General features: G+C 39.4%; 1 protein-coding gene across 1 annotated transcript; it reads right to left on the reverse strand.

The window, feature by feature from the left end:
- Nucleotides 1-4,941: 4,941 nt before the first annotated feature.
- On the reverse strand, nucleotides 4,942-9,584 carry rtn4rl2a (reticulon 4 receptor-like 2 a). The gene is made up of 3 exons (XM_056456739.1): nucleotides 9,364-9,584; nucleotides 8,424-8,650; nucleotides 4,942-8,233 (listed from the first exon to the last, which is right to left on the reverse strand). The coding sequence occupies exons 1-3, from the start codon at nucleotides 9,419-9,421 to the stop codon at nucleotides 7,142-7,144; spliced, it is 1,377 nt and encodes a 458-aa protein (XP_056312714.1). The 5' UTR covers nucleotides 9,422-9,584; the 3' UTR covers nucleotides 4,942-7,141.
- Nucleotides 9,585-20,393: the final 10,809 nt, after the last annotated feature.

Genomic DNA, 20,393 nt, shown 5'->3' on the forward strand with positions numbered 1-20,393 from the left:
TTTGCAGCCATGCTGCCGTTGTGGCTGGTGTATTCTGGGAAATGTTCTTACCCCTTGGTTTCGAGTGTGGTCCTAAAAAATCTTTGTTCCAAGGGCTACCTAGCCCTTTCCCTTAGCCCTACGCCTTCAAGTTACAGAGAATTGGGACACCCATACCCCTTCACTTGAAAGCACAAAATGAGGGGTAGGGGTAAAAGGAAGGGCTAAGGGGTAAAATTGGGATTGGGCCAAAGTCAAGCTCACACTACACATTTTGGCAGACTTTAGTTGTTGCAGACAGAATTACAATTCTGACATTTATGAAATATTAGCAGATCAGCAACATAACTTGAACCTCTCTTGTGCATTGAGAAATGCTGCAGTATTTTTACAATTTTCTGAACATTTCCACATGACCTTGTAGCGTGTGCAGTGAAGCAAGGTGTAATTAATCCAACCTTGTTGTGTAACAGCTTTTCAGATAGTTTTACAATCCTGCAGTGTATAAGCTCGCTTACACACAGATACACTCAACTACCTACAGTAAGTACACCTTTAAAGGCCTTTCATTGACAGACAGCTTGAATCAATCTTCTGTAGATGCAGTGAATGGGGGTGTTTATGAATAAGGTCTTTTCTTTAAGTCTCAGATTGTTTCTGCAGACAGTAAAGTTGCAGGTATGTGTGCGTTTGAATCGCAGGCACGTGAAATCTCCACGGTCCGCTGATGAGAGCGATGACGCACTCCATTTGAAAACCGTCTGCCTCACTGCGGGATGAGTGCAGCGCTCTCTGAATGTGTGATTAGCTCTAAATGAATGTGTATGTGCACCCGCGCAAGTGTGCGACTTTGCATACGCAATTCATAAACTCTCCAAATGTCTGTGGCGCCGGAATCTGCCAAGAATGTGACTCAAATATCTCACATCTCCTCTCACTCTTCTTCCCTGCATTTTATTCACCGCTTCACACACTATTTCGGCTGTGCTGCTGATGTCTCTTGCAGTCTGTCTTTCTCTCTTTCTCCCTCTCTGGTTCCCTTTCAAGTTTGAACGTCAGCCACTGTCTCTCCTGCGTTTTACGCAGAGGAATACAAGCTTTATAGCTCTTCCACTTTAAAAGCACATCAAAACATAAAAGATGAAAATGTCCCGACAAACAATTGTGTGTTTAATAGATATCAAATAGACATAGACAGCTTGGCTAAAACAAGGCTAAACTTGGGCTGTCAGTGAAAATCGAATAGACATCTAAGAAAAGCCCAAAACTAGACTGGTCGTCAGATTAGACAGACTTTATATGTGCAGTCGTTTCTGTTTATTTGATGACTAGTCTAGTTTTGGCCTATTCTCAGACATCTATTAGATTTTCACTCCAAATTTAGTCTTGTTTTAGCCAAGATGACTATGCTTAGATGTCTATTAGACATCTATTAGACATCTTTTAAAAACAGAAAATGCTTGCTGGGTTGTCAGTGTGTTTAAATCAGATAAATGTGAGCTGATGCATCAAGCCAGCACCCCCTCAACGCTTCTCTTTCATCCTGTAACAGAAATTCTCACTGATAATCAGAACGTCATTAAATCCTGCCTAAATCTCAAATGAATCCTTGGGGTGACTATATCTCGCAGAGCATCAGGCTCTGAATTATTAAACTCAAGACACTGAGAGAGTAGCATCAGGGGAGGAGTAAAAAACTAAAGGTGGCTTGCTCATATCAAGAAGAGCTGTAGAAAGTGAAGAAGATGAGGGAGTGAGTTGAGAATGAGAGGTGAGGGAGGGCTGAGAGAGGAGCCGATGACGACAAACGGAGCGGAAAGACCGAAAGAAGAGAGAGTGTGAAAAAAACTGAATATACAACAAAGAACGGGAGCTCTGAGCTGGGCTGAACTGCATGCTAGACAGAGATGTGGGAATATATTGAAACCACTGCTAATTTATACCAAATGAAACCCCAGCGGCGGCTAGAAATGAGAAATTTGTGATTATAAGTCACTAATCATGTTTGGTAGAGAGAGAAAATGCAATTCCATCGCTGTAATGTCAGTTTTTCTGCACAAGTAAACCAAGCAACATACTAAATGGGTGTCTGTGTGTGCCAGGATCCTAGCAGGCACACAACATCATAAGACGTTAATATTAGGTTAGACTTAGGTCATGACATCAGGTGACCAAAATTCAATGTCTAGCCAGCGTTTAAGGACAATGTTATTTTGACGTCCAATAATGACGTCAAATTATGTTGGTATTTGGTGTATTTTAGGCTGTGTTGGAAAGTGACCAAAATCCAACATCTGATAGATGTCATGGTGGTAACATCCACACAACGTCAAGATGTAACATAATTAGATGTTGATATTTGGTTGATTTTAGGTTGGACATTGATGTCAGCCTGATGTTGGTTTCTGACGTCAACCCGATTTTACAAACAAAATCCAACGTCCCCTTGACGTTGGGGTACGTTGGGGTACGTTGGGGTACAACGTCAATATGACGTCTTGTTGATGTCTTGTGCCTGCATGGATGTACCACACTTTCAGAAATAAAGGTACAAAAGCTGTCACTGGGGCAGTACCTTTTCAAAAGGAACACTTCTTTACCAATCAGGTCCACATTTGTACCTTAACGCTTTGACTGCCGCTCTACCAAATGGTTGGCCATGTTTTTACTGTTTTAAATAATGACTGTTAAAGTCATTTAAAGAATGACTGTATTAAATAATGGTTTACACAATACAGCATTGTTGGAAAAAATCAAATATACACATGATTTTGGTTTTATTGTAAAAAAAAAAAAAAAAACAAGAAAACTTGTTAAATTAGAATCTGAAATATTTTATGGCATACTTCAAAAATTAAAGACGATTTAGTTTTCAAAATTGAATATTTTTTAAATTGGTTTTACACTTCATATTTTCATAGTATGTGTATTAATTTCGGTACTTTTACCATGAACTGAGTTAACAACCAATTTGTTAGCATTTGATATTTTAGGGTGCTTTCACACTAGCACTTTTGGTCAGCACCTGGGTTCATTTGACGTCAGAGTACGTCAAATGAACGTATTTCTGTATGATCAAAACCAAAAGATTCAGTAAAAGCAGAACGGTCGCGATGTGTGTACGTCTTTTCGATTTGGGGCTTTGCTTGCGTGGCCATCACCTAGCAACAACCATACACAAAAAAAAGACAGTAGCTGTGTCTCATTTTAGAGGGTGGATCCTCCGAAAGATGCAGACTTCAAAGGTGAGTCCTTCAAAGTCCACACAGGCTGAACAGAGGATTTTGAAATGAGACGATCTAGCCTACAGAGGACGGATTTCGTCACCAGGCAACCGTAATCGCTGCTGTTAATAAGCGCTGATAAAATTTGTAATTACTTTTTTTTTCAAAGTGATTAAAACTTATTTTAAGCGATCTGAAGGCAAAACAAGGTATACAGAAGCTGGAAATATATTTCCTTTGATCCATACATGTACACATGTAAAAATGTAAACTTTTTTAACATGTGTTTAGATATCCAAGTAAAATAAATCTAATTTAACCAGAGTTTTCTTTTAAAAACCTCCTGCTGGTATCAGTGCACAATGAATCTTGGGACGTTTGAGCCTTAAACGTACAAAAGTATACCCTTCAGGTACAAAAATGTTCATTTAAGGTACCAACGTGCACCTCTAAGGTGTACTTTTTGCCCCTGTGACGGCTCCGATACCTTTATTTCTGAGAGTGTACCTTTATTTCTTAGTGTGCAGCAAACTAATTTCTTTCTCATGGGGGTGACATTCAACACTATGAAACACTCACTGTGATGAGCAACTTCCGGTGAATTAACACACATATACACATACACACACAAATTGTAGTTGCCCTTCCCATTTCAGTCTTTCTCACACGTATCCCCCATTCATGTGATTTAATGACTCATTTTTGATCTAATATTCAGCGATATTGACGTGCTCGCTACCCCTCCATTGCCGGCCAACTCATTGTGTCTCATTGTTAAATAGCGTGGCTGACAGCCAATGGGCACGCAGATGGTGGGTGGGATGATGAAGGGACTATTTGCGCAACTGTACTCCATCCAATGAGAAATCAAGGTGCAGATGTCTTTAATTCAAAGAATAATCTCATGCATCAAAACCAGTGCATCAGTTTGCTCAGTTAGTTGACTGACTAGTTGAATTATAGAGTACTTGTAGACTAAAATATCTTGACTCGTTGATATGTGCACAACCGGTGCAAGATATAACTCAAACAGGCTGAAGATTAGGTTTTGGATGGAAAATAAAAATGAAACAGCCTGTTGGCAGGAGTTTTTATGGAACATTTATAAGGGAGTTGAGAGAAAAAGCACTTGAGCCTCTCACCGGGGCTCACATGTTTGTGAGAGCGTATATGCACGCACATTTGTGTTAAGCACAGCCTGGCTTTGCACATGGTGGGAGACTGAAGCAAGCTCTCTGCATCTTGCTGCTCATTCAGTGAGAGCCATCTGCTGAAGGCTGAACAGCTTCGGAAAGAGAAAGACAAGGCTTTCTGAATCTGAGCTGACAAAACCCAATTTAACAGCACAGCTGGAGTGCTTTGTGAAAATCTTTTCCGATATCATCATTTTTGCATCCTTTTGTCAGCCTCAGGGATGCATTTGTTTGTGTTGGCCAGTGTGTGCATGTCTTGCGTACTCTGCAACTCTGAATCGAAGCTCTGAATGGTGGCCAGTTCGGTTGCATAGTAACTGCATGTTATAGTGAATGATGTTGCCTTCAAAGAACTTTACAAGCGGTGAGGAGTAGATGTGTGTGTGTGTGTGTGTGTGCGTGTGTCTGTCTATTTGTCTGTCTGTCTGTATGTCAAGGGAGGTCAGACTGAATGATGAGAGGCAGAGAAGGCACATGCGGGATTGTACAGTGGAGTCTTGGCCGTTGGATGAAGATATAAAGAAAGTACGCCCACACCAAAGATGTTTCATAATCCACAGATAAGCATTTATTCTTTTGTCATGCTATCTGTCCGTCACTTTGTGGAGTAAGTGAAAAGATTCAACAGCTCATCCCTTCAAAATCGTACATTCAAATGCATACATTCTGGGTAGAAAGGTATAACTAATGCTTTGGTCATCTATGAGCAACCTCACAAACATGGTCGCTCGAGAGCACCTCAAGGCAGTTTGACCCGTTACCCGTTTGGCTGAGATATACATTCACACGTCATCACACGAACAATTATAAGACAGAAATGTGTCGTCCGTGGGACAAAAGGAACAGTATTTGCTTTTCAGGGTAAACATAAAACAGGATATTGCTAGAATTAACAGTGGATCATGATATCTTTCAGATCATTAAATATTGTCTTTAAGGAACTTGCATTTCTCATTCTATCAGCATGTCCATCCTTTATCATCCACATCTTTGGCTAAACCGCCCACAACCGCCCCTGCATTCTGTACTTTTTCTCTTTCTCTCCTTTTCACTCTTCTCTTGTCCTTGCTGTTTGTGTTAGTTTTCCCTAAAGCATTTTGATTTGTTATTGCAGTTTGGAAAGAGGAGGAAAGGGAATAGGCAAAGCCATTTCCTTCAGAATGCCCACAAAGAGCAACCCAGGCAGTCTATGTTTGCACCTGTTCTTCACACATTTGTGACCAATGGTAGAAATTATTATGAATGTCAACCAATCTGTCAGTAAGCACAATTTACTGATTTTCTAATCAGCTTTGCACTGGTAGTCCAGCTTGCTCCATATATTGCCTTGCCTTGGGAAATAAGTCCTTATTTTACACTTTGCCAATTCTGTTGTTACAAGGAGCAAAGTGTTGACCATCTAGTTCGGGGGTGCCCAAACTCAGTCCTGAAAGGCCGGTGTCCTACATATTTTAGTTCCAAGCCCAATTAAACACCGAATCAGCCAATCAAGCTCATTCTAGGTATACTAGAGCAGGCAGGTGTGTTGAAGTAAGTTGGAGCTAAACTATGCAGGATACCAGCCCTCGAGGACTGAGTTTGGACAACCGTTAGATTTTGAAATCAATACCTTAAATGAGAAAGGATGGATTGTGCTATTGTTCTGATACAATTGGTTACACTTTGATTTTGAAAAGAAGAAGAACAAAAGAAGAAAACTCTTAGTACAATGTTGGTACTGTATTTTACAGTATTGACAGAACATGTTAACAGTACTTTGACAAGGATACAAAAAAGTACATTCTCACACTCTCACACCATTGAATGATCTTTCCATGCACTGACCGTAGAATTACCACAGACGTTACTCACAGTGACATTCTTGGCCATTCAGAACAGTGACAAACATAAGGCCCTTTCATAGCGCTATTTACAGCTCCCTCTGCCAAGATGTCATATTTACACGAGTGATAATTGCTGTCATAGCTGGTTGGTGATGTAATCTTTCGCCTTCTCTTGTGCGTACTCTCTGTCCTGCTCGTGCGTTATCTTTCCCTGTTCATCTTATTTTGAAATTGCAACACTTTCCAACCCATCACTTCATTGTTCTGTCTCTTTTTCTTGCCTTGCTGTTGCACACCGTTTCTTTTGTGTTTCTCGTGCTTTGACTGATTTGGAGACACTTATGTCCTAATAGATGGAATATTACATTCGATCGCTCTGAAGGGAACTAAAGATTTGCTCATTATGCTATTGTTCCCAGTAACTACTGTAAAATGGAGCTGTTGAGTGTTGGAAAGAGGGTGTCATGGTGACATCACAAGCTATAATTACAACTATCATAGAAGCACTTAGAGTGGCTGAAAAAGTCTAAAAGCATACAAATATTGTACGTAAACCTAAGATGGAAATGTCTATCCTCTGTCTGCACTGACCGACAGAGATGGCTCAGAATACACTTGTCCTCAAATAAGAAGGACCGAGTATCTGCCTAACCTAACCAAGCCCTGTAAACAGCTTTCATAACTTTCCATTAGGGCCTGTACTGCCCGACGTTCCCTGCTTACCCACTGTATCCTAAATCAGTGTAGTGCCCTCTAGATACCAGAAACTAGAGGCTCAAACTGAACAGAACAAAGATACAGGTGAGGCATGTGGTAAACAGGAATCAAGGCATTCAAGAGTTAAACCGAGCAAACGGGGTTTTCCCTCCTCCAGAGAGGAGAAAAAATGCTAGGGAGAAGGGTTCATCTGAGAAGGACAGATTCAGCCAAAGAGAAGATGGATGCAGACAGTCAAAACAGACATGGAGAGTAGCAAGAGTGCTGAAGACGAAGAGCGAGAAGAAGAGGAAGATGGTGGCAGAGAGTCGAATTCTGGAGGGCACTCAAGCTCAAAGCAGCGCAGGGACGTGATGCCTGCATCTTCATTGCCATAGTTGGCCCAATACTCTTCTGGGTCGAGTTTGGGAAGCAAAGCTTCTTCCTCCCCGAGCTCATATTTTGTGGATGTAGATGTGACTGAAGATTTTCCTCCAGTGTAAGGATGTGCCTTGGTCTCAGAGCTCTTCTCAAAGATGCCTTTGGAGGTGCTGACAGGCTTGTTTTTGGAGAACCACCAGCGGGTCTTGGTGCTGAAGGTGGTGGTGGTGGTGCCAGCCAGGGAGCCAGGGTCGGGAAGGGGGCACAGGGCGAAGTCCATCTCCCTCAGGAAGCGCAGGTCCTGTCCACGGCGAGAAGCTGGGGAAGCGCACAGAACCTCGGAGCTGGACAGACGGGCACCTCTGAAGAACTCCCACAGGGGGCGAGCCTCACAGCCACACGCCCAGGGGTTGTTGTTCAGCCGGAGGAACTCAATGGAGGAGACGTCACGCATGGCCTGACCGGGCAGCTCCGCCAGAGAGTTGTTGAAGAGGAAAAGCATGGTCAGCCGGCCCAGGTCCCGAAAGGCGCGGCGGTTGACCTGACGGACCCTGTTGTCATGCAGGAGCAGACGATCGAGGTTGACCAGGCCACGAAACACATTTTCGGACAGGGTGCGGATGCGGTTGCCATGCAGGAAGAGCTGGCTGAGGTTGATCAGGTCGGCGAAGAGATCATCCTGGATGAAGTGGAGCTGGTTCTCCTGCAGGTAGAGGAACTGCAGGCTGTAGAGCTTGTGAAAGATGTCGTGGGGAAGGGCAGCCAGTTTGCAGCGGTGCATGTGCAGGCTCTGGAGCTTCTCTAGACCCCGGAAAGCTCCACCCTCAAGGCGGTGCAGGTTTGGGTTGTCACCTAGATCGAGCTCCTCCAGATCGCGCAGCTCACTGAATGCACCGGCCTCAATCCAAGTGATGTTGTTGGAGAAGAGCCACAAAACCTGGTATGTGATGAATTAATGGATAGAAAAGTTGAAAAGACAGAGAAAGAGAAAAATGAGGTGAAGATATTGAGAGGAAAAGCAAAATTAGTAAACTCAACAACCAAAATGGCATAAATTTTTATATATTTCTGTATTTCTAAACGTAATTATATTAAATGTTTTATTCTATCCACACATTTTTCCTTACCTGTGTGCCAAAAGCAAAAGAGCCCACTCTCAGTTCAGTAATGCGGTTGTTCTGCAGAAAAACGCGCTGGGATTCGTAGGGCATGCCGTGGGGCACAATGGTAAAGTTCTGCGCCTGGCAGCTCACCGTCATTGGGGTCGGATAACACACACACCGGTGCGGGCAGTTCTGCGCAGGCACCGGCTTTACCACGACCAGCCAGACAACCAGCCAGAGCGAGAGCGCGCCTGATGGAGGAGAGAGAGAAAGAGCGCGTCACATCACACTGTCTTACTAGCGCACGGTTACTGCTCATATGCACAGAAGAGCTCCCTAAAACAGCCCGTAAGTATCATTTTGAATCCATAAATTTGTATAAAAAACATATTAATGGTTTGATGTTTTTACATTTAATTTCCAAAACTGATTAGCATCAAAATCCATTTCTATAAACGCACAAACATGTTATCATTCTTACAACGCATTTGTTTTCTATCAATGTGGCGATGTGATTTCATTACGTGTTTTCAGTTTCAGCCCGTTAGTAATTTAAAGTCGTCGAAAAAGTGCCATTATATAATCTAAATCAAGATTAAACATTCAGTGACTGGAAATGCAGGCTAATGCTGCAAATATTCTTCATACTCTGAATATTAATCTCTCCTTTCTCTCACACAATTGCAATTCAAAGTTCTAAAAACTATAAACTTTGAAATATAGGCTATGCGTACACTTGTTTGAATGACCACTTAATTTAAATCACTAATACATTAACACAAAACACATATGCATCAAAGACGAAATGTTTTCTAACCAACTGTAGCTGCGTAAAACCATGCAAAAATGGCACATTTGTAAATCATTTAAATATATCAATCTTCAAATTTCAGTGCTTTCATTTCCAAAACTTAAGCATTTCAAAAGCAGAAAAGCTCAAAGATGATAAGAAGCAGAAACTTACTCTTAAAGTTGTGCGCAAAGGAGCTGCGTTGGCTCCGCGTAAAAGTTGATGTTTCCATTCCGAACCAAAGCCGAGAGCGAGTTAGCCTGAGGAGTTTAGAGACTGATTCTCTGCTATCTCCGCTGATGCTCTGGTTCCCGAGTCGGAGCGACTGAGAGAGTGCCGTCTGATGGGTCCCGGGCCCATTATATACCCGAGCGCAGCGCGCGCCTACGGCTGTGGGCACCACGGAATCTCTCTACGTCACCAGTCGGGTCAAGCCCAAGCGAGGGTGGCAAACGGAAAAGGCGGTGCGGAGAGAGGAGGGGAGGGCTCTCGCGCACCAGTTTGGACCGAGGAAGTCAGACGTCTTAGCTCAGAGTTACGATGGTGGAGACGTAGTTTGGAGAGGGCGGGGGAGCGCGCAGGCACGGCGCCCGGTAATGACTGAACGGAGAGCATGCGAGGAGGAGCGCACGAGGCACATGAAAGAGGCGCACAGCTCGTTTCTGGCTTATAGCATCTCCGTCCCCTTGGATTATGTTGTCCTCCGCATTATTAAAAAGACGCCAGAAACGAATGAAACAAACGCATTGTTTGCAGGGGAGACTTTACGCTCTAGAGACATAAGGGTTAAGACTTCAAATATAGCAATATGAAGCATCAGCGTTGGGATCATCCTTAAGGGATTTGATAATGGGTGACTAAAGAATGTAATTACTGTCACTTACAGCTGAAAGGAAAAACAAAACCAACTCCAAATTTGGTCTCAGTTCCTATATGGACAGTTTCCTGGACCAAACCAAGGCATTTTGCCTATGTTTTTACTCTAGATGTTTGGGCATTATATTTTTATGCTATGTTTACAACACTGGCCCATACAAGATTCAAATAAAACATTTATAAAAAATACATATATATTAAATCCAAACAGGTTGATCAGGTCACTAACTCAAAACTAATACATTAAATATTTATTAATTAAAATTAAAATTATAATTATTTCAGTATGTGAAAAGAAGCACTGAAAAAATCATCAATAATAAAAATGTGTAATGTCCTGACAGAGAAATTTCTGTACTGTATATATACACATATACCCTTACCGGCCACTTTATTAGGTACACCTGTGCAACTGCTCATTAACACAAATTTCTAATCAGCCAATAACAGAGGAGCAACTCAATGCATTTAGGCATGTAGACATGGTCAAGACGATCTTCTGCAGTTCAAATCGAGCATCAGAATGGGAAAGAAAGGTGATTTAAGTAACTTTAAACGTGGCATGGGTGTTGGTGCCAGATGGGCCGGTCTGAGTATTTCAGAAATGGCTGATCTACTGGGATTTTCATGCACAACCATCTCTAGGGTTTACAGAGAATAGTCCGAAAAAGAGAAAATCGCCAGTGAGCGGCAGTTCTGTGGGCGCAAATGCCTTGTTGATGCCAGAGGTCAGAGGAGAATGGCGAGACTGGTTCGAGCTGATAGAAAGGCAACAGTAACTCAAATAACCACTCGTTATAACCGTGGTATGCAGAAGAGCATCCCTGAAGGTGAAACACGTCACACTTTGAGGCAGATGGGTTACAGCAGCAGAAGACCACACCGGGTGCCACTCTAGTCAGCTAAGAACAGGAAACTGAGGCTACAATTTGCACAGGCTCACCAAAATTGGACAATAGAAGATTGGAAAAATGTTGCCTGGTCTGATATGTTTTGATTTCTGATGCAACATCTGGATGGTTGGGTCAGAATTTTGCATCAACAACATGAAAGCATGGATCCATCCTGCCTTGTATCAACGGTTTAGGCCTGAGGTGGTGGTGTAATGGTGTGGAGGATATTTTCTTGGCACACTTTGGGCCCATTAGTACAAATTGTTCATCGTGTCAACACCACAGCCTATGTGAGTGTTGCTGACCATGTCCATCCCTTTATGACCAGAGTGTACTCATCTTCTGATGGCTACTTCTAGCAGGATAACGAACCATGTCATAAAGCGCAAATCATCTCAGACTGGTTTCTTAAACATGACAATGAGTTCACTGTACTCAAATGGCCTCCACCGTCACCAGATCTCAATCCAATAGAGCACCTTTGGGATGTGGTGGAACAGGAGATTCGCATCATGGATGTGCAGCTGACAAATCTGCAGCAATTGTGTGATGCTATCATGTCAATATGGAGCAAAACTCTGAGGAATATTTCCAGTATCTTGTTGAATCTATGCCACGAAGGGTTAAGGGAGTTCTGAAGGCAAAAGTGAGTCCAACCCGGTACTAGTAAAGGTTACCTAATAAAGTGGCCGGTGAGTGTACATGAAATACAGTTTTCAGTTATGTCTTTTTAATTTATTTATAGTCAATCAATTGGTTATTAAAGGTGAATTTTAATAGCTCATTACTGGTGATATTCTCCCAGGACATTATTTTGTGTGTGGGTGTGTGTCCAGGAAAACTGAGCTCAATCAATAATAATCAACCTGTCTGCATTTGCTTTGTTTTGCTTAATAGTTTTCTTGTAAAGACCACGAAGAACACCTAATTTGAGCTAAATACGTAGGAAGCATACTGTAGATTTTCAGGGTCAGTTTTCCAGCCCTGCCTATGACTTTAATCATTATTGAGAAGTGTTTGCCTGGTCAGTGCCACAACTAACCAATCAGAATCCAGAAATTCCAGAGATCCTTTCAATAAACAGACAGACAAACTGAAAGAAAGCGGCAGACCCGAGGATGTCCATGTTGTTGTTTAGCACCTCCTCCATTCGCTCATGATCTGGACACCTCTCTCTTTTCCTCCCTCCTCCTCCACCTCCACAAAAAAACACAAGATGACTGGACAAACAGGCTTTCCCCGCTCCACCTACACCTACCAGCTGGGACATGTGAGTGAGTGCGTGTGAGGGTTTTCATGTCTCATGTATATCACCCTATCGCCGAATGACTGACAGCATCTGAGTCGTGGAACAGTTGTCAATGAAAAAAAAGCAACAACAAAAAGGCAGCGAAAGAGGAAGAAAAGGATTAGAAGAAGGCGTAGTTAGAAAGGAGAAGTTCGTAGAATTAAAAAAACAGCACATGACTCATATGTAGTGGAATAAGAGAGATTTGGGATTGCACTTAGAAGGATGTTACGCGTAAGGCTTGATTAGTGTGCGGGCAGCAGCCTAATGCATTAGAGCTGCATCCCCTGTAGGGTTTCCAAGAGTGGCTTTGTAGTGCCCTAAGGGAGTGCTCTACTGTGGCAGCCCACATACAATGACAGATTTGCTTTGCTTGTTGCATAGAGATGGCAGAATCAAAATCGATGGACTAACTTTAGAGACCTGCGTCATGACCCTTGCTGGTTTTCAGTGCTGCGCAATAAATCGAAACATTGCAAATGTACATATCGCGATATACACTCAAAAAAAGGACTTTCGCTGCTTGTTCAAACTACTTACAGCTGAAATCAGAATTTTTAGCCCACTGAATTATTAGCCCCCTGTTTATTTTGTCCCCTATTTCTGTTTAGCGGAGAGAAGATTTTTTACATTTCTAAACAGAATAGTTTTAATAACTCATTTCTAATAACTGATTTATTTTATCTTTGCCATGATGACAGTAAGTAATATTTGACTAGATATTGTTCAAGACATTTCTGTACAGCTTAAAGTGACATTAAATTAACTAGGTTAATTAAGTTAACTAGGCAGGTTAGGGTAATTAGGCAAGTTTTTGTATAACGATGGTTTGTTCTGTAGACTATCAGAAAAAATATAGCTTAAAGGGGCTAATAATTTTGGGTTTTAAAAAATTAAAAAACTGCTTTTATTCTAGCCGAAATAAAACAAATCAGACTTTCTCGTTGTCAGAAACACTGTGAAAATTTCCTTGCTCTGTTAAACATCAATTGGGAAATATTTTAAAAAGATTAAAAAAAAATCAAAGGGGGGCTAATAATTCTGACTTTAACTGTATTTAAAATAAGTTAAACAACACAATTCTTAAGTTTTTTGGCACAACTTATTTGTTGTATGTTCAATCAAGTCAAATTTGTAAAAACAATGAAGTTAATTTAATAGAGTTCTGTTGGTATAACATGAAGGACTTGTGCGGAACCCAGCATGTCTTAAAGTGTACATATCACAATGGTTTGTGAATATGAGCAAGTTAAAACGTTGGTTCACCATAAAATGATAATATACTCACTATTATTCACACACAAATGGTTCTAAACCTTTATTAATCCTTCTTATGGATACTTGATAACAATAATTGAACAAACAACACTAATTTTACACACATATACTTATTTATTTAACAATAAACATAGCTAGAAATACAATATTGTATACATTAATAAGCATATCTGTACAAACATGTCATTTTGTATATTTTTATTCTCTATTTACTCTTTACAACATAGGCTCATTGTGAAAACGTAGCCCTGAATACATTTCTGGAGAAAGCAAATTATGTAGCCAGAGATACGTATGGTTGCATTTAGTTTTTAAAATGAACGCTGCTGGGCGGTATGATGCTGTCGACAGCTTTTGTTCCTTTTCGTGCTAACAGCCAGTGGCGTAGCGGACATTTTAAAAGTGTGTGTGGAGGGGGGGAGGGGGGGGAGGGGGTGGTTGTGCAGCTGTATGAGATCATACATTCATATAATTATTAATCACCCGTTTCTAAATGGTCTGTCTCTAAAAGTTTTAAAAGGTTTAGGAAAGGGGATGGGTGGGGGGTACTGGACGGTCGGTCAGTCAGTCAGTCAGTCAGTCAGTTGACAACAGCCTCTGGAGGATTTACATGAGCATAGCAGGCTCAAATGGCACTCATGAGTGTAACTTGAGATCTGAAAATGCCTATACAGCAGCCTCTGGTGGATTCACAAAAACAAAAACAACATACCTTCTGGGATATATTTCGGGATCACCAGAAATGTATATAGGAGTAGGTATCAATAATGAGCCTGGGCTGACTTGTTAAATTCCTTCATCATCTGTGTTTTTGTCATTCTGTCGCACTGTGGAAACTTCTGTTACGAAAACCAAATTCCTTGTATGTGTAAACATACCTGGCAAATAAAACTCATTCTGATACGGATTCTGAATTTTCTGAACAAGGTTTTCTGATGAATACTGCAATAAAGCAGCCATTGACATCCAGAACATAAATGCTATAGAAGTCAATGGCTGTTTTTATTTTCAGCATCCTTCAGAATATCTTCCTTTGTGTTCAACAGAAGAATATACTGTAGGTCTCCAACAGGGTTATAACAAGTGAAGGATGAGTAAATGATGACAGATTTTTCATGTTTGGGTGAACTGTCTCTAAAACATGGCTGTTTACTTTCTGAAGCTGTAGTGAGGTTTCTTTTGCCTGAAATGAAACATGTTGATTTAGTCATTTTTTAAACTATTGTATTGCATATAGAATATCACATTATTTAGCATGTTATCGCATATTGGACTCTTCTTCAATATCACACAGCAGTAAGTGATTTGGAGGATTCTGATCATCCCAAAGATGGGAAGGTCATCCCGAAATGAAAATTCTGACCTCATTTAGACAGCCTCATGTCATTTCAGAGATGTATGACTAACACAAAAGCAGCTATTCTGAAAAAAACAGTTAAATTAAAATTTTAATTAGTTAAATTTTTCAATTTATTGAAATAACAGAAGCAATTTTGTGCTAATAATATGAGTCAGAAGTTTGAACACATTAAGATTTGTTACTGTATTTGAAAGACAGTGCTGATCACCAAGGCTGCTTTTTTATTGTAATCTTTTTTAAAATAAAATCAGTATAATTGTGAAATATTATTTACATTTACAAGACCTTTTTTTCTGAAAATACATTCTTAAAATGTTAACTTATTGCTGAGATTCAAAGCTGAATGTTCAGCAACTTTACTCCAGTCTTCAGTATCATCCTTCAGAAAGCAAAATATGCTTATTTGGTGCTCAGTTATTAGTTATTACTGATGCCAATTCATGAAAATGTTGCACTTTTGCTTCATATTTCTGTTGAAACCATAATAGTTTTTACTTTCTTTGATAGAAAATTCAAAAGTTTGTTTTAAAAAATATATTGTCAACTGATTAATGAAAGTTTAAAATATTTGTTTTCTTTAAAGGTGCTTTTGAATGATAATGATATATCCCAATTTCCACAAAAATATAACATTTTCAAAACTGATAGTTATAAAAAATGTTATTTGAGCAACAAATCAGCGTATTACAGGTATTTCAGAACGATTGCGTGGCAATGAAAACTACCGTAATGAAGAAACGCCAGCTTTAAATAACATGAATTACACTTTAAAACCTTCACATAGTAAACTGTTCTTTTTAATTGTTTGAATATTTCACAAAACTACTGTTTTCATATTATTTTTATCAAATAAATGCATCCTTAATGAGCAAAATAGATGCCTTTCAAAAACGAGAACAAAGCTTGATGTGTCCAAGCTTTTGACTTGTAGTGTACTTTTAAGAATTTAGCTTCTCTATAACAACATTTGCATTGCATTAACCTAAAGAGATAAGAGATGCACCAATTAATTTGTTTGTTTGTTCGTTCGTTCGTTCATTCAGTTAGTTATTTATTTTGAGGACTTAGCTTAAACTTCTCAGTTCAAATGAATTTATTTTTTATTCAGATCTCAAGTTTTGGGTGAGCAGACTTTGAAGGAATTGAAAACTTCATATATCATGTCTGATTACAAATATCTTCATTTATGTTCTGAAATTGAACACATTTCTCATGAGTTTCGATCAACATCAGATTAAATTATGTTAAAATTTGAATTGGAAGAGTGGCACGGTGACTCAGTGGTTAATACTGTCGACTCACAGCAAGAAGGTTGTTGGTTCGAGTCCCGGCTGGGTTAGTTGGCATTTCTGTGTGGAGTTTGCATGTTCTCCCCATGTTCGCGTGGGTTTACTCCGGGTGCTCTATTTTCCCCCCACAGCTCAAAGACATGCACTATAGGTGAATTGGGGAAACAAAATTTGCTGTTGTGTATGAGTGTGTGTCAATGTGAATGTGTATGGGTGTTTCCCAGTTCTGGGTTGCGCCTGGAAGGGCATCCGCTGCGTAAAACATATGCCAGAATAGTTGACAGTTCATTCCGCTGTGGCGACCCCTGATAAATAAGGGACGAAGCCAAAGGAAAATGAATGAATGACTTTGAATTGGATCTAACTGGATCAAGATCTAACTTCATACAAATTCTCCATCCAACATTTTTTCTGCAATCTGTTTCATTTGTTTTTTTCACAACAGAACACTCCTGAAAAGATCTGTCTGTTTCCATTTCATTGTGACTTTAATTTACTTGAATTGTCTATGTTGATTAAACAAAAAGGACACACGCAGGAATAAAATCTATCCTGGGGATCGTTTAATCCCTTCCAAACACTGACTCTGTTTAGGTTATCTCTCACAACCAAGCTGCATTTTGGCAGTTCATTGTTTCTTTATTCCTCTAGATGCTTTGCTCTGCCAAAATACAATTCGAATGTGAGAGACCAGCGAACAGATCATGTCACAAAATCATCTCAAAAATATTGGTGTAAACCTATTTTTTTGCTCAAAGGAAATTTAATATTCACTAAGGAACTACTGTTAATTTAGTATCATTGATAGTTTTCATTGCAACAATTCAATACATTCTTTATCATAAAAGAGTCCTTTAAAGTCCTTTACGTATGGGTAGTAAAACACAGCAAAAGAAAGAGAGTAAAAGAAGAGAGTAGAAAATAAGAAGATAAAAAGTAAAAAGCAAACAAAAAATCAGTAAAGGCAATATTAGACTGGTAATCAAGGAGTATTAAAATATTTAATACTCCCAGCAGGCACAGGACGTTAACGTTGTACCTCAACATCGTGGGGACGTTGCATTTCGTTTGGAAATTAAAACTGGGTTGACGTCAGAACTCAACGTTAGGTCGATGTCAATGTCTATCCAACGTCCAACTTCAAATCAACCAAATATCAACTACACAGGCTCATTGTGAAAAAGTACTCATATACATTTCTGGAGATCATAAATTATGTAGTCAGAGCTACATATGGCTGCATTTTGTCTTTAAAACGTATGCTTCAGGGCGGTATGATGCCAGTGCTACCAGCTGACTGCTTACCTCCTTGTGGACGGCTTTTCTGCTGTTACCAGTTTGTGCAGTAGCTCGTCATTGAGACGCAGAGAGGAGTTGACAGTGGGGCGCGACAATGGGGTTAAAGATCAACGAATAACGGTTTCTAGAAAGGGGATTGGGATTGGGATTGGGCGATTGGGTTTAGGAAAGGAGGAGGGTGGGGAGATTGATTAGTCGACAGCGGTCTCTGGTGGATTTACAACAGCAGGTGCGAATGGCATTCGCAGGAGATATTTGAAATCTGAAAAAGCCTACACAGCGACCTCTGGTGGATAGCTCCTGGGATGTATTTCACGATCTCCAGAAATGTATTCAGGGTTGCGTATCAATAACGAGACTAATATCAACGTCATTTACTGTCGTCATCGGACGTCAAAATAACGTTGTCCTTAGATGCTAGATAGAGATAAAATTTTGGTCACCTGACGTCATGACCTAAATCTAACCTAATATTAATATCTTATGACGTTGTGTGCCTGCTGGGTAGTAATAGTCCTGTGTATTATTTTGTTTATAGAAAAGGGAAGGTATTTTAGTTTTAGTTATTGATAACTACGACGACAAAGTTTAAAATAGAAGTCAAGAAACTATCAATTTCATAAGATTAAATTATTAACCCTGGTGGGAAATTCTATATATTTTAAAAAATTAAAAATTATAATAGAATAGAAGAATTTTTTTAAACACATTTTTAAATATAATAATTTTGAAAAACTAACTTCTTTTTTGTCTGTTTTATTTTGTTAGTCAAGATATTTATACCTATATATTCAGTAGGGCTGCGAGATATTGGAAAAATCTGACATTGTGATATTTTGTATGTCTGTGAAATATATTGTGATGTGAATACGATTTCATCAGATGACATAAAAAGATTCATATGGAAAGAATTCTTCATTCTACCTTGATTGGGAGTGAATTTGTAGGGGAGTGAGTCTCGAATTACATAGAACAAATACATTACAAGCATAGATAAATACCATATTGCAAAGATAAAAGGGAATTATTCAGGTAGAGATATTGAATAATCAACACTGCAAAGTCTTTATTGTAAACAATGTAATCTTTAGTAAAACATTATAAATTCTTGTGGCTGGATGCTTTAAATTATGAAATATTCAAATGTTTACACAGTCGCAGACCTTAAATGGGATAGTTCACCCAAAAATGAACATGTACTCACAATTTAGTCACCCTTCACTTGTTTCAAACATTTAAGAGTTATTAAAATATCTTCTTTTTCTGTTCAACGTGAAAAAGAAACTCAGAAACGTTTGAAACAAGTGAAGGGTGAAACTAAAATAGTGAGTAAAGTACAATTTTTGGGTGAACTATCACTTTAAAGATGCATGCAGATGATAAATTTGTACTCCATTATGATTAAACTCAGCATTGATTATAATCAACTATATAACCAACTCAACATTACATATTCTGTGAAGTGACTATTGCGGATGTGCACATTGCGATATAGATGTGGAAATGATATACAGTATTGTGCAGCCCTACTATTCAGCTTAAAGTGCTATTTAAAGGATTAACTTTATGCAGGTCATTGGACAACATTGGTTTGTTCTGTAGCCAATCAAGTAATAATAAAAATCCTTCAACTAAATTTCTTCTTTTTTAATTCCATCCAGACAAATAGAAATAAGACATTTTCCTAAAGAAAAATATAAATACAGTGTAAAATGTGTTTCAGTGTAAAATGTGTTCGAAACAGAATACAAATTTCACAGGTGGGCTAATAATTCAGTCCTCAAGCTGTATACTGAGACGTCATCGCTCTGTTCAGAAACTCCCTCAGCTCGGCTTGTCTGGATACAAGAATAGTTACAGCGGAGCTCGGAGCACCATAATCAGGTTTCAGGAGAATCTAATGATGCACGACCACAATCAAACGTTAAAATCCCCCGTGGTACCTTCACAGTCCCCCTTTTACTCGCCCTCTCTTTCCCTTGCTTGCTCATTATTTCTTCCTTCTCAAGCTCTTTATATCTTGCTGCTTGTGTCACCAGAGCTGTTAGCATACTTCAATTTGTGTCTCTCATCAACACTTTTCATCCTCCTGTGTGCGTCATTTGTAGCATATGTCTTTATTATTAATGTTAAAGTAGGTTTTTTCTTTTCTTTTTTTTTTTTACCCTAAACGACTCCTTATTTACCCCTTTAACAAGATGTTAGATATGTTTTTGGTGTCTCCAGAATGTGTCTGTAAAGTTTCAGCTCAAAATGCCCATCAGATCATTTATTTTACCCTCCTGAATATGTGAATTTGGGGGTCAGAGGAAATTTTTGCTGTTTTTGTTGTTTGACTGTGTCTTTAAATGTAAACGAGCTGGTTCCGGGATTCCTGTTCAGGGCCGGATTTATTGATTTGGGGGCCCTAAGCAATTCCAGTCATGGGGCCCAAATGTTCAAAAATACACATTTTTAATGATGAGAAAACAGCTTCTTATACCACTCAATCTATTTTCTATGTTTTATCTTCATACAATATCTACATTTTGAATGATCTGTTTTCCAAAAAAAAAATTATAATCATTAATAAATTGAAAATAAATGTTTTTTTTTAAAGCTAAATTTTACTTGATTTGACTGCTGAACTGCTCCATGACTGAGGGTGTAAGACAAATTTGCATAGACGTAATAATTATTTAAACATTTTATTTGTTTGGCCCTTGCCCTACAAAGTATGTGGGAAATGGTAGAAAAAGACAATGTTATAGATATCATTTATATTTCTAGCTATTTATTAGGGGCCCCCAAATTTTTTGGGGAGCCCTAAGCGACTGCTTACTTCGCTTATTGGTTAAATCCGCTCCTGCTCTTGTTGTGTGATTAAAGCATCCTTCTAAATACACCATGTCTCAAAAAATCCAAGCAAAATGAATTCTGTC

This window comes from Danio aesculapii, chromosome 1 (assembly GCF_903798145.1).
Source record: "Danio aesculapii chromosome 1, fDanAes4.1, whole genome shotgun sequence".
NCBI classification, from domain to species: Eukaryota; Metazoa; Chordata; class Actinopteri; order Cypriniformes; family Danionidae; genus Danio; species Danio aesculapii.

Bases quoted from the DNA above. Each gene is read 5' to 3' on its own strand.
- rtn4rl2a (XM_056456739.1), bottom strand. From the start codon at position 9,421: ATGGAAACATCAACTTTTACGCGGAGCCAACGCAGCTCCTTTGCGCAC. The intron at 8,651-9,363 runs GTAAGTTTCTGC...CTCCTCCATCAG, and splicing joins CTTTGCGCACAACTTTAAGA to GCGCGCTCTCGCTCTGGCTG. The intron at 8,234-8,423 runs GTAAGGAAAAAT...ATCACATACCAG, and splicing joins CTTTTGCTTTTGGCACACAG to GTTTTGTGGCTCTTCTCCAA.